Below are 15,212 nucleotides of genomic sequence, written 5' to 3' on the forward strand. Positions count from 1 at the left end.
TTTTTCTTTCTATTTCTCTCATACTTACCTGCGTCTTTATTGTTTGCATTTGGGGAAATACATGTTAATGAATGTTTTTGTTTTTTTTGCATTGATATTGTAAATAAATATAAGCAGCACTGAACCGCGCTGCTACGATAGAGAAAACCGCTGTGTGGCCAATTGTTAAGGCCCTAAAGACTGTGAGACACTGAATGCCAAGCATAATTCAAAATATGGATTCATTTATTGAATTTCAATTAAAACCCTGTGGAGTGTAATTAAAAAACATCTGTCTGGACAATTTACATAATTTAATGATTGCAAGGGAGAGACTAAATGCTTTTTATGCCTCAATAAACACAAGACAATGTGTTTAAGGCCAAGGCTGTTACCATATGAAGCCAAAAGGCCCTGTGATAAACGAAAAAAATTCAAACTGTGTCGACTTGAAGTCTTCACTCAGGGCTTAAACGGGTTTAGTTCTTTCGATTTCTCATCTTCCAGTCCGCTCCATAGTCTGTTAGCGAGGAACAGTTTTCATATTTAATAAATAACAATTTAAAAAAAAAAAATGTTAGTCAGTGCACCAGGCACTAATATCGATGACTGAGCAGCTGAATAACGGGAGGTGAGCCAGTCGCAGAGTCGAAGCAGTACTTACGGTGCAGGTGGAGAGGATGGAGCGAGTCTTTTTACACTCTGATTTGTTTGAACTTCTCCATTTCAGGTCCGTGTGCTGGAGCTCCCTGCTGGGCTCCTCTGCTGCACCTGACACCTGCCCTAAAACCTGATGAACCACAGACTTTTGGAGATGGTTTCTGTGGAGGGAAAAAAATAAAAATCCACAAAGTTTTAATGTGAACTGTTGTTTTTCCTTTGTCATGGAAACGCTGGTTTAAGTCATTGTGAATGAGGCATGAACCTTCCTGTGGGTGGTGAGTCCACTGGAAGGTACCAAACTTCCTAACTGGGATTCGCTCTAACACAGGAGATGAACCCTGGGGTTCCACATCAATGATAGAGACAGTAGTAGGAGTAAAATTATTTGTGGTGATTATATTAAACTACCTAGCATTTAAAGTTCAGAGGTAAAAAAAAAAAAAGTAAAATATTGTTCCACCTACCAAACATATCCATGTTTATCAATTGTTGCTGCAAAAGTTGTTGCTGCAAAAGTTGCTACATAAAAATTGTATATATATATATGTGTATATATATATATATATATATATATATATATATATACACATATATACATATACAATTTTTATGTAGCAACTTTTGCAGCAACAACTTTTGCAGCAACAATTGATAAACATGGATATGTTTGGTAGGTGGAACAATATTTTACTTTTTTTTTTTTTACCTCTGAACTTTAAATGCTAGGTAGTTTAATATAATCACCACAAATAATTTTACTCCTACTACTGTCTCTATCATTGATGTGGAACCCCAGGGTTCATCTCCTGTGTTAGAGCGAATCCCAGTTAGGAAGTTTGGTACCTTCCAGTGGACTCACCACCCACAGGAAGGTTCATGCCTCATTCACAATGACTTAAACCAGCGTTTCCTTCTATTGCTCTGGTTTAAATTTCACAGCGTAATTTTAACAGTGTACCTAATAAAGTGGCCGTTGAATGCAGTTCATCATAAAAATTGATTACCCAGATGTCGTTCCTGACTTGTAAACGTAAACATAATGATCGATGATCATTCATCACTGCACGCTTCATTCCTCACGCTGTGACTGTGTTCAGAATTGTGAAACATATCTTTATAATTAAAGGCATTGATCTGTGGATTAAATTTGAAGGGCCATTTCCTGTGAAGCGCTGATAACAACTGATCAGGACGTCACCTCTGTCTTATCAGTCATCTGCAGTGTGACCATAAAGTTGGCAGACACCTTAGACTGATAAGATAAACCCCCCCCAGCAGTGAGTGCAGGCTTGAAATGTACTTCCTTACCTGTCCTCTGCGGCCGAGTGACAGGAGGAACTGTCCAACGCTGACCTCCGATAGCAACGCCTCCGCCGCGAGTGAGTCCGGGAGCTGATGGAGGTGTTGAGAAAGAGGGGTTTGAGGGGGAGGGCAACGATGATGAGCAGACACATAAATAACACAGCAGTGATGTTTCTAACTATGTAGCGGAAAACCTGACTGTACTGAATCAAGTGGTGTTTTATTTTGATTCTAAGCTTCAACTACAACCTCACAATAAAAACAAAAAGCAGAACCATAGCTTGATGTTGTTTTCCCCTTCTGTATGAAAGACTTTTATTTATAATTTGCAATTAAAGACCAAGAAGAAAAATTAATCACATAAAAAATTTGACCATGCAACATATTTTGAGTTTATTATTTTCTATTAAATTTGAATTGCATCAAATGACTATCTTGGGTTTTGGGCTTCGATGTGTTTTTTTTGTTTTTCAATTATTTTCAATTTTATTTCATATCAATTATTACAGGAAATTAATTATTATTGGTAAAAAAATGTTATTGCAGAAATTCCTAAATTTAAATTCCCAGGCCCCTTACCAGAAGTCTAATGCGATAGATAATTTAGTGACCACGACCACCCGACATAAATAAAGTTGAAAAATTTAACTTTCAAACCGACATCAACATCCAATCACCAACCACTTTATTCCAACGTCACCTCCTTGAAGTTAAGTAAAGAACTTAACGTGTGTGGGCGCTAACAACGTTGCTAACTTGCGTTTTATCATGATCAGAATAAAACAGAAGCTAAAGTTAGCCACCAGATGGGACTCTGATAATCTGGTTCAGATCCAGGTTTTTGAAAGAACATGATTCTGATGCAACAAACAGAAAAAAACCAACTGACCTTTTCTTCTTTTTGTGCTCATGCTTCCTCTTACGTTTTGAACTTGAGGAGCTGGTGAAATGAGAAAGAACAGAATCATGAGAATATGAGGATCAACACAGATGTCAGGAACTCTCAGGAGGTTTGGTCTTCAATCTTAAAATTCATCGAGCCGCAGTGTTTGATATCCTATTTACTCAACATGTACCTATGCTTCGACTTCTTGGAAGAATATCTGGAAAAGAGAAGATGACGATATGAGTAACATGGAAATAAGTGTGGAACAATATTCTGAATATTTTCATCCTGTTCACGAAGTACCTGTGCCGCTTGCTTTTCTTGGAGCTCTTCTTCCTTTTCTTCTTTTTCTTCCTCAGAGGTGACAGGCTGTGGGACGGAGACCTGAGACACATGGACAAATAATATAACAAATTGCGAGAAAACTTGCAACGCATTCTACTACAGGCTAGTTCAGGGACGAACCTTTTTCTTTTCCTCTTGCCAAATGACTTTCTCTTCTTCTTCTTCACCTTAGGTCTAGTAGAGAGATCGTCGTCGTACGAGGGGCTGCAGAAAGCAGACGGACTGAAGATCAGAAAAATAAAAGAACGCATCTTACATTGCTCTCATTCTGTGATAACATTCACAGATGACACCATCTTGTTTGTAGACAATGTTTCAGCAAGGGAAGAGAATGACCTAGAATTCTCAGTAGTTGTACCAAAACCTAAACTTCAAACTTAAACCAGTTGTGGTGAACCGGGATACCGATCCTTCTTTTTAGCATTGGAACCAAATTTTCGTAAGTTTTGTTACCGTCGAGATAAAACTCTGTTTTATCATTTGGAAACGCGGACACTGAGCACCTGGTTTTTCAAGTAAAATTGTCAACAACAGACCAGAACAACAAACATCGTCCCAAGTTCAGAATCTTCATCGATCCAACTTTCAAAAGGCTGTGAAAGGCATCACTTACAAACTTACGCACCTTTAGCACTTTTCTCTACAGCTCTACGTTTGATTTCCTGGTAAGAACTGAGGCCCATGTGAGTGTTTTTCTTCCCACAATGCTTTTCCTTAAGGCCTTCCACTTTGTATTTTCTTTATCAATAAAACAAACAAGATTAATCATAAGGGCAGCAGTGAAAATTAAGACAGCAAAAGCCAGTATTGAAGCTAAATCCAGTGTTCAATCAAAAAGTATCGAAAGAATAAATCAAATAGGATTAAACACTATGTTGGATTATAGAAATATAACAAAGAACTTAGACACGACAACACCTGAACCAATGGTTCCTCCAATGGAAACAGTCTCCGTAAAAACAAGCTTGACTGACCTTTAAATGCAACACATGAATTCTGACTAAGTTCTGACTAAATGAGCGCTTGTGAAACACCCACTGATTGCATTAACGTGGAACTGAGAAATTTTTGAGGATCTCTGTCCTCGCACCTCTTATTTAGCGAGAGAAAAAAGTGTTTTCTCAGTTTCATCTGCTTATTTGATGCGTGGTGCAAAAACGACACAAGATAAGTTGATATGCGATATGATGACATTATTAATCCTGCAATACAATAAGGTAAGAATAGGGAAGACGAGATAAGATAAGACAAGATGAGATAACAGTGTTTTGATCCTGCCTATAGAATAATTCAGTTGTTACAGCACTCCTTGATGCTCACTTACAAGTGAAAAATAGACAGTGCTCAATAAATTGGCAAAAAAGTTTCTCCAAAAATGCATGTTATCGAAAAGTCCTAAGAGGGTGGAGCAAAATAATCCTCATGACTCATCGTGGCCACAGCAGGACAGACACACAAACAAATCCTGGTTCCTTCTCACAGCAATATTAAACAGGATTATCTGGGAGGCTGATGTCTCACATGAAATGATCTGCTCACAACAGATGATGAAATCCAATCCAGACTGGTGTAAAGCTCAAAACTGTTCAGATGCCGGAGAGCTTCCCTGGCATCGAGATGACAAGGCTGCACTCAAGAAAGAAGGATAATTGTGAATGTCCATTCAAAGTCAGGAGGTCAGTCCATCTCGCCTCACTCCAGGTCTTCCATGAAAATAAACGTTTCATTTTTGAAGTAGAAAGTTCCGTAGAGGTTTTAAAACGCCTCAGAATGAAAGTGTCAACCCTACCATGGTTTAAATTAAACTACTGTTTCAAACACATTCATACCATTATAACCATTTAACACATGGAGAGAATAAATAATCTGTATATTCCACCATCCATTACCTTATTGTATCACACATTTTCATTGACACACATTGCATGAAAGTTGTTTTCTTTTACCAACGCATCTCAAGCTTAAAATACCACCTCAATTCCCAACAAGCGTTTGTGGAGGCTCAACCCCAACGGTCAAAGGTATAGTGAGGAGATTGATTAATATGGTTGAAGTCAACAACTTCACATGGTCTACAAGCCAACGTCAAGATGAAAAGTCATGTTTTATTTTTAATACGTTTCCATACACACAAATATAAACAGGTGTGAAACACAGAGATCCTGTTCTAATAACAAACAACAAAAGAAACACTGTATGCACATATACATATGTTATGTATACTGTATATAAGTATATTTATATATACATATATACGGTATACATATATACATATATAGACACACATGTATAGATTTATGTGTATACACACATACACATTCATATACCATTTATATATGTATAAATAAATATATAAATATATGTATATATGTATATATATGAAAAAAAACATATTTCTATTAACTCCCACACATACATACACATAAATATATATGCGTACATATGTGTGTATGTAAGTACTGAAAAAAGAATGTCTTTTAAAAGTGGTATTTAAAGCTTTATACTGAGGCCATATCCAAAAACCCTCTGCGTTTCATATCATACATTTTATCCTGGATTTTAACTGCACGTCGACACCTGACATTTTTACGTCCTAACGATCATAAAGTAAAGTTGTGGCCCTCTCCTCACTCATTTAAACAAGGCTCCGGCTCATCAGTGTAAAACAGCTGGCTGAAGAAAATATTGTTTCCGTCCCAGGACTCTAATTCAAAGAGTTCTTTAACGACTTTTGGCTCCTGCTCCAAACCACATTGAAAAACATGTGGTTCACAATGTTTTTTTTTAATATTTTGCTTTATTGCTAGTTATAGACAGAGAAATAGAGATCATTTAAACCCATAAAGGCGAACTGACCAACATTAGTAATAACCATGTTCAAAATTACAGAACATCTCTGTAGCTAGAGCGTCATTTATTCATATGTTGTGGCGACGCGTCTTCAAACTGAAACGACAGCAGGTCACGAGCACAGGTGAGTGTGATCAGAGTGGATCCAGACTTTGACAAACTGCACTTGCCTGACGTCTGTGACCACGGAGCACTGAAGAGGCTGCTCCTGTTTCTCCTGTTTGGATCTAATAAATGGCCCTGCTCTGTTAAGTCGGCAGTCTGGGAGCACTAGGAACTGAAATGCATTAGGGCTGATTAGACAGACCAGCCCAAGTACCCTCTCTTGGTAATGAGAATGCTTTGTCACTCATTAACATCTCCACCATTTTACCATTTTGGCCTCGGCAAACACAGAACACAAGGAGAGCATTTGCATTTTCTTCTTACCAGCAGAAACAATTTTGATGAGGTGGAGAGAAGGAAAGGCAGAATGAGAGAGTGTTCAATTGCCGGCTATAGAGGGAATGGCGATTGCATGGAACAACGGTGTATGAAAATAGAAACTGGGGAGGTGGGATATCTGATGAGAATACGCTCCAAAAACATTTATCCTAGAGAGTCTTTTTCTTTTTCTCTATCACTGCAATCGTGCATGAATACCGAAAATGAGGACACATAACTGCTCCGCGAAAATATGCCTCATGTGAAAAAACCCATTGTTTGGTTGGTGACAAACAACGGCCTGACTTTTCTTGTGTCCTAATGAGCAAGAATACGTTCTCTGGTATTTAAATATTCACATGCCGTATCCTAAAAGGTGGTTCATTTATGTCAGGAAAAGTCTAGACTAAAAGTCCCTGGAGCTGATGTTACTCAATGCCTCGAGTCTACTTTTTCTAGACATCGAATTTTAGCTGCCAGACTGCCACCTACTGGGGTGTTTAGTCAGTGTAACCTACTGCAGGGGCAGAGAATTAAAAAACGGTTAGGGTGTTTGTTTTTTTTTTCCTTTGAATTCCTTCTCTTTAAATGAAGTGTTAAAATGTTAATTAAACACAGAACTATGTGACATTCCCGGAGTTTCAACTTCTGTCTAAACTCAAAAATAAAAAAAATAAAAAAAATTACACACTTGAATATATTCCACTCTTTTAAATAAAAACAGTAATTTAAGACCGTTACCTTCACCACCCCCTGCTGAAAAGTCATGCCACACCTCCATTAAATTCTTCTACTGCAAAATCAACATGACTATGCTTTTTTTCTTCTTTGTTCGCTCACTGCTCCAATATTTTCTGTCCCGCTCTTGTTTTGTAAACCTTTCTGCTGTGAATGTTCAACACGCACCTCAACGACCTCAGCTGTTCTGCCAAGGTCGTGGTTGTTTGTTTAGTTACGGGCACAAGCCCTCTTTTCACTGACCTTGTGGTAAAAGAAGATGATTTACAACTGCGTGGTGACGTCTGTAGCAAGATCGCAGACACTGGTGAGACTTAATCTCTTAACTACTTAAAACTGTGGGTGTGGGGTTTTTGTTTGTATATCTTTATTTTTTTTTAAAGAATGGTACAGTATCTAACCACATTTTTTTCCTGTAGCCAAATGCAAAAAAATAGTAAATAGTTAATAGTAAATTATATGTAACTAAATAAAACAAATTGACTTAAAAAAATACTGATGTAAAAAAGAGGCAGAATAAGACTGCAAACACCAGTTTGTGTGTGTGAGAGGTTACTGTTCAGAGAGCAGAGCGCCACATGGTGGAATCACAACATCCTGTTTCGTCTTCTCACCTGAACAGATAAGATTTGTATTTATTACTTAAGAATATGTCCCATTTCTTCACACTAGGTGGTGCTGTGAGGGTCTATACCTGTTGTTTGACACAGATAATCAGCTCCTAGTTTGACAAACCGAACCCAAAACTTTGTGATATCTTGAGCATTAAAAAACTAAGTGACGTGGAACCCAGCTTTGTAAACCAACTCACCTCCTGAACCTGCGACGACTGTGGCGTTTGCGTCCTTTTCGTTTAACGCAGACTTTTCTCTTCACAGTGTCCACGCGGCTGTCGGCTTCCTTCTGCTCCGCAGGTTTGAGAGTTGGACAGACATTTGTTTCTGAGCTGCAAAAACAAACAAAAAAAAATAGGAAAAAGAGATTTACTTTTGGCTCATGTGCAGTGATTACTTCCATTATATAAAACTGAGTGGTGGTTTAGAATGCTAGCTCTGCCATCTTCTCCCTGGTCAACTGGAAATGTCGTTTTTCCTCCCCATTTCACTCTAATTCTCCAGGAATTGGAGGGTCAGCCTTTTGCTGCCGAGATCAAGGTGTCAATTAAATCGTAATTATTTCCATGCTTGGGTTGCGCTGACATTTTGGAAGAATAGTTTAACGTAATATGTCTTGCCAGTCGCTGCCTCAGGCATAAAAACTGCTTGTTTTTTTGTGCTTTGCAAAATTACAATTTATACAATGCAGTACAGAAATCAAAAGACCAGGGAATAGATATTATTCATTATTATTATTCATTTTAATTTTATTGATTTGACCCATGACAAAACAGATACCGAAATCCAAATTCTGACTTTAGTATACACAACATTCAGTCAACGTAAGACAGGAAACAATATCTAGGTTTTCTCCAAACACTTAAACTAAATCTTTTGGAGACTTCCATCTCTGTCCTGCAGGGTGTCGTTTCTACCAGGTGAAAACCCACCGTGTCTAAGAATTGCATCCTTCTTTTTCAAAAGTTCTTCCCCTTTTGGGAAAAGAAAAACGCCAAAAGAAAGTAATTGGTACTTCCATCCGTAATGCACAATTGTACATTTTGACTTTACTATTTCACATCGTTACGAAAAGTCTTTCTTTCTCTTCTTGCTTGAAGAGGCTAATTTATTGATGATAGATTTACTAATGTTTACTAAATCAACTGCTTCCTCCGCAACCATCCAAAGGTGCGGAGGAGCTGACCAACTAGGCTAAGTGAAAAACTGTGAGGAAACTGTTCTATCCGTGTTTATCATCGTCTGTTTTTGTCACGGGAAATCGGAGTGTAATTACACATTCGACTAATCTTCAAGTGTCTCCTGTCTGATTGTAATGAGAAGATAACCAAAGCCAAAGATTAGGATGTCAACACCAGCCTCCGCCTGTGACTCCACCTCCTCCCCCCCGTGATGGGCAAACCGAAGCCGTCTCTTTTGGTCTTCCTCACCTTTTTTTTCTTCTCTGCACAGGAAGGAGATCGTGCCCCGAGCGCGGAACTAATAATTTAAAATGGCAGCTTGAGCGCTCTGACTTGACTAGGTGTTGGAGGGCTGATTGTGAGATAAAGACAGACACCAGAAGTGTGATTAGTCTGACGCAAGAGGTTGACGCTGGGGGAAGAGTGGGAGGAGGGTGCGATCCTGGGTGGATTTGTCACCCAAACTGTGGGCTTCAATCTCCATCAATCAGGGGAGTGAAATTTTAAACAGTCTAAGTCGTGGGGAGGTTGGTGATGGAATCAACATGAATTATGGGAGATGTAGTTCAAGGTAAACCTTTATTTAAATTAGAGTTGTGGATCAGTCGATATGCAAATGTTATACATTCACAGGAATTGATCAGTACACTTATCACATCCATTAAACATTACCATTAACATGCACCGCTATTGTCAACTGTCACATTGGAGGAAGTGTAATATTTGACAGATGAGCATCTGAGCTAAAAGATATTCATCACCGTACGTTAATGCAGCGATATTTCAGGTGTGAGTTTGTCTAAATGTCCTTGAGTCAGTGTGTGTAAAAAAGATTAATTTCTTGTCTGGTAAAATTATTGCACACTTACATGAGGAAACTGCACATGCAACACAAGGAATTTTCACAGGTGACAAAACATGTTCTAACGCTAAACGTAGGATTATATAATTATATATAAGTGTATATCCTGTTGACTGTATATATCAGTATCGTATCAGATATCAAAATCGGACAATATAGAGATATTGGCTATCGGCTAATAGTTAATGGCTATTAACATTTCTATTTTTTATTGCTAATCATCAGGATAATTCCCAGTTCTGTGGTCAGCCCATATTTATTTACAAAACCTTTAGAGACCGTTTAAGTCTGGTGAGGATGATCTCAGCTTCTGTCCACAATTTTTGATGAGGTACAAAAAGAGTTTTTAATGCTACTGTATAATTTCCCAGCTGTTTCACAGAAAACCAGCGCACTGTTGGACGTCTCAAATTTACCACATCAGCTGACACAGTGTGCAGGTGTTCTACAGACAGCCATTATTTTGAGGAGCAGAGCGGAGAAGAGCTGCTGCCTGTGAATTAAGTACATTTCAAAAACCACACAGACCTTGATTAGAAATTACTGCCTTTTCAAGTACTGTAAATATGTGTAGCGATGCTGTATTATGGCATGTCGCCACTAGTGAGTGTAAGAGTTACCACCCCCAGCACCTGGCTTCAACAGGGCTGCGGGGGCAACAAAGCGAATGAACGGAGGGTTAGAAAAATCGACAGGGGCCGATAAACCGCACAGCACTCCAAAGCAACCTTTTACTTAAAACCCTTTTACTGGAGCCCCACTGTGAACCAAAGCACTTGAGAGGAATTTGTGCAATTCTTCCTCTCCATTTGTGGCCTTTTCAAACGCAAAAACAGACAACAGTGTCGTTTCTCAGCAGTATTTCCTGACCAGTTTTCCTCACTCTAAGCATTAAAGCTCCGATCATATCATTACAAAAGATAAACAGATAAGAAAAAGCTTTGAGCGCCCAGGGTGCAGTGTGTGGGGACAGTGCCATGCTCAGAGCACCTCAGTGGTGGACTCGAACCTGAAGCCTTCCAGACCCAGCTCCGCTTCCTTAACCACTGAGCAATCACTGCCCACAAAAAGAGACTTTCCGTTTTATTTTCACGCAAGACTGACATTAGCTGTGTCCTGCTGTGTGCTAATAAGTCTGGCACCTAATGGGGCCAGTGAATAACAAACGGTTGTGAATTAGCTGGAGGACATTGGCGGGAGGATCAATACAGCTAAACCTACAACAACAAGAGGCAAACAAGCCTGGAGATTGATGGGTAAATATGTGCTAACAGATTGTGCTAACTGGTTGTTTCCCTGCACCTCTACTGGCCATGTTGAAAACTACAGCTCAGCTATGAGCTAGTGTCAAACGTAGTTTCCTATGGCAGCGACTGAAATTATGTAAAGGATCTTTTAGAGGTGGAGCTGGAGGTGGCAGAGTTAAAGATGCTAAGATTCTCTCTAGGAGTGACAAGAATGGACAGGATCAGGAATGAGGTCATTAGAGGGACAACACAGACAGGAAGGTTTGGAGAAAAAGCTAGAGAAGCAAGATTGAGATGGTTTGGACATGTGCAGAGGAGGGACAGTGGATACATTGGTAGAAGAATGTTAGAGATGGAGCTACCAGGTAGGAGAAAGAGAGGAAGACCAAAGAGGAGATATATGGATGTAGTGAGGGAGGACATGCAGATAGTTGGAGTCAGAGTAGAAGATGCAGAGAACATGGAGAGATGGGAATCAATGATTCGCTGTGGCAACCACTGAAAAAAAGGGACAAAGCCGAAAGAAAAAAAGAAGATCAGTGTTTCCCAAACTTTTGTTCTGGGGACCCATATTTTAAAAGTCACAAATCTTCGCAACCCAAGTCAATAGACATTATTCGTAAACTCCTGGGAAACATGATACGAGATGACCCAAAAAAATATCTCTTACAACCCACCTGAGGGTCGCTACCCAGTCAAACAATGTAGGTTTTACTATGAGGTGTTATTACTTGCTGCAGTGGATCGTGGTGTTATAATCTAAACTTCTTTTGTATTATGAGAGTTTCCAGATTGACCAAATTAGCACTCAAGGACCCTGGTTCCAAGGTAACAGCTTCTGAACGAGTTAAGTCTATTGTCTATTGACACTATACAGTATACACCGTCCAGTTGACCTCGATGTAACTATTTTTGGATAAGTTGACCTGGATGCCTGAGAACCGACACAGACAAGTCTATTGACGCAAATAACGTAGACTAAAGGACTTTCTCAACGGGCCAACCATTTCAGCAGATGGTTTAATGTCTCAGAGTGTCTCAGTCAATCATGGTGTTAAGGGAGGCTAATAAACTTTTCATTATTCCAGTCCAAGAAAGCAGGACGAATTGATTGTCACATTCGTTGGAGTGATGATAGTTGAGATAATTACCAGATGATCTACCACCACAATTAAAACCAAAGCGCGGTGGTCCCAGGGTGCAGGGTTTACTTTTCCTGAGAAATTGTTTGTTCAATTTTCACACTCCTGTCAAGAAGCGTTTAATTTCGCAGCGAGTAAATCCGTCACATCCCTTACTAAACGAACTCTTAAAAGCTCCTGAAAGTTTTCTGTTCCAACTGGATTTGTTTAGGTGAATCCTTATTGATTAAATGTTCAGGCATTATGAAGCTATCACTCCGAGCCACATACACACAGAGAGCTGCAATTTAAAAGTCTCAATAAATCAGGTAAATGAGCCCAGCAGCCCATCACAACACTCCTTATTTCTCCTTTAATCCTAAAGAAAATCTCCAACGCAGGAAAGATTGACTTCACAATAATCTAAATAAAATTACATTTTTAATGAATGGATAAAAGATATAAACTGTAATATACGTCATGGCTGTAAATTAATCCAAGTTTGTTTGTCTAATGCATCATGGAAAATCACTTTGGGGGGGAGGACCTTATTGTCAACTGACAAATTAAAAGGTCCTAATTTATAAAAAGTAAAAAGATGTTTCTTTTCATGCCTGCGGTTTATGTGAGACCATCAGGGAATTTCTTCTCTTGGAGATGTCTATGCTAAGGATGGCTGATCCAGATCAGTATTGTTCTAAAATTTTGTTCTGAAAATTTCAGGGTTGAACATCAAACAAAACAGCTATAGCCTATTTGATCAGATACCTAAAGCCAAATGTGCAAAACTTAACTTACCATAAACAGGGAAGCTATTGCCTCAATAATGGCAGCCCACTGCATGCAGGTATCGGAATGATATCGGTATCGACAAATATTTCAATTTCCGGTATCAGACATAGTGGCGCTTTGGCCCAGAGGCAATGTCTCTGTCATTGGTGTTGAACCCCAGGGTTCATCTCCTGGGCAAGTTCGAATCCCGGTTAGGGCGGTTGGTACCTTCCAGTGGACTCACCACCCGCAGGAAGGTTTGGTACGGTGCAATGTGATTTGGGTGGCGACTGCTGCCCCCGCAACCCGGTAACGGATAAGCGGATGAAAATGGATGGATGGATGGATGGTATCAGACATCAAAAAGTTGTTTTGAGCCATCCTTAGTGTTTGCCATCAGGTCACGACCTGTGTCTTTGCTTTATCTGAAATCCAATTGATCCTTTCAAATGTTCTAAAACCTGTTTATCAGGTTTCCATATCCCATAATTCATATGACTAGGGGGCAGCACTGGGAACACCTTGGAGACTCGGAATGTCCGATCCTCCTCCCACATCAGCTCACTTTTCAAATGAGCACTTCACACTTCCATCAGGTGAGTCTGTGTAGAAGCGGGGGACTCTGAAGACAAGTGAGTTAGGCTTTTCAATTATTGTGTCTTAATGATTAAAGGGGAGGGAAGCGGGGAGACCTGATTAATTCCTTTATCACACTAAGCACAAAGAGTAATTACAACAAATCCATCGCTTGGTGAACCACACATCAATCAAATTAAAGCAGTTGCCGTTCGACTGAAATCACTTTTTAGGAGAAATTAGTTTGTTTCCTCCGACCTCCGTCTCCAGGCGAGAAAGTGTTTAGGTAAGAACTGTTAACTCTGCGGTAAGGTTATGAGGCTGATTAGAAAATGGAACACATCCAAACTAATGATTAGAATCTGTGTAAGGACAGAGCAGAACCCAGCGTTAAACTTTCTGTTTTAATCAGTGCGATTAAAGTACATTGTTTTCTTTGTGAAAATAGCAAAAGTAAAGTACGTAAATGTCAGGGTGTAACAAAACAAATAACAGCTTCTTCAGTTTACTGTGAGTCTGTAGAGACCAAAACAATCAGCTCAAATCACAGTGTCATGATATAAGGAGAAGATTCCAAAGCTAATGCTAATGTTAGGTAGAAGAACTATGGAAGTTTCTTTAGCTATGCGAAACTTTTCACTGCCAACATGTCAAAGTCTTAGACAACCTTTTCAAATTTAAGGGCAAATTTCTCAGTATAGCACATTATATGATTACGACAAAAGAAATGTGCAAGGGGCCGAGTTCAATCGGAGTTGACTACCTTACGCAAACTGGACGAAGAACTGTGGCAAAAATTGTGGCGTTACAATTTAGTCAAAGGACTTAGTGCGGGCTGTCAATATTAACTCTGTAGCTACAGCAGAGAGGTCAATCATTTAAGGGACTGATATTTAAAACACAGCCTAAATTATGGGCTAAACAGGTCTAGTATTGTTCCACTCCAGGACGTGAGAAGGCTAGTCATGAAATCGACATGCATCATGGGAGATTTACACTTGATTAGAATTGAAATTCATACTATAGACTTTTTATGTTAATACACACCTATCTGGATGTAAAGTTCTGATGGGCCGGAAAAAATGATGGTGGTGGGCCAGATTCAGCCAGCGGGCCTTGAGTTTGTTCCCTATAATTAAAAAATAAAAGATAAACAAATACTTTTTGGATAAGTGGTGAAATATTTTCAAGAAATTCAGTCCATTTGTTTAACCGCTTCGAACCAAATGACCTGGTGACAACCCACATTGCGTACTGAAATTTTATCAGCACACTTTTTAGACCAACACATGTCTGTAAGCTGACAGACGTTCGATATCTGTTGTCGCAGATGGTTTTGGTCTGAGTAACGAAACGTGAGCGAGTCTTAATTTCAGTGTGGAGCAGCAGATCGGTTCCAACAGCAGAACAGAGGGATTTGAACCCAGATGTCCCAAACATTCATCTACATGCACAGCGACACACGCATGGACGTTGATCACCAATGCCAACGCAGTGGTGTCATTAGCATCGTCATGATCGTCATCACCGTGTTTGTCCTCTCTGATGACCTCAAACTCCCCCGTGGTTCCTCCAAATACAGTGAGCAAAACAACAGAAGAGCATCAGTTAGTTGCCGCCAAATGGAGTTTTGGTGTGTGTGTGATGACAGACA

The 15,212-nt window shown here is 39.4% G+C and overlaps 1 protein-coding gene across 1 annotated transcript in view; it reads right to left on the reverse strand.

The window, feature by feature from the left end:
- Positions 1 to 556: 556 nt before the first annotated feature.
- The window catches only part of srrm4 (serine/arginine repetitive matrix 4), a 37,416-nt gene continuing 22,760 nt past the window's right edge, over positions 557 to 15,212 (reverse strand). The window contains exons 2-8 of the mRNA XM_025053412.1: positions 7,998 to 8,132; positions 3,296 to 3,379; positions 3,134 to 3,214; positions 3,021 to 3,047; positions 2,834 to 2,884; positions 1,951 to 2,034; positions 557 to 800 (exon numbers count right to left, since the gene is read on the reverse strand). Coding sequence (XP_024909180.1) covers positions 557 to 800; positions 1,951 to 2,034; positions 2,834 to 2,884; positions 3,021 to 3,047; positions 3,134 to 3,214; positions 3,296 to 3,379; positions 7,998 to 8,132 — 706 coding nt within the window. The remainder of the gene's footprint in view (positions 801 to 1,950; positions 2,035 to 2,833; positions 2,885 to 3,020; positions 3,048 to 3,133; positions 3,215 to 3,295; positions 3,380 to 7,997; positions 8,133 to 15,212) is intronic.

The sequence above is a fragment of the Cynoglossus semilaevis genome, chromosome Z (genome assembly GCF_000523025.1).
Source record: "Cynoglossus semilaevis isolate Cse_v1.0 chromosome Z, Cse_v1.0, whole genome shotgun sequence".
Taxonomy (NCBI): Eukaryota; Metazoa; Chordata; class Actinopteri; order Pleuronectiformes; family Cynoglossidae; genus Cynoglossus; species Cynoglossus semilaevis.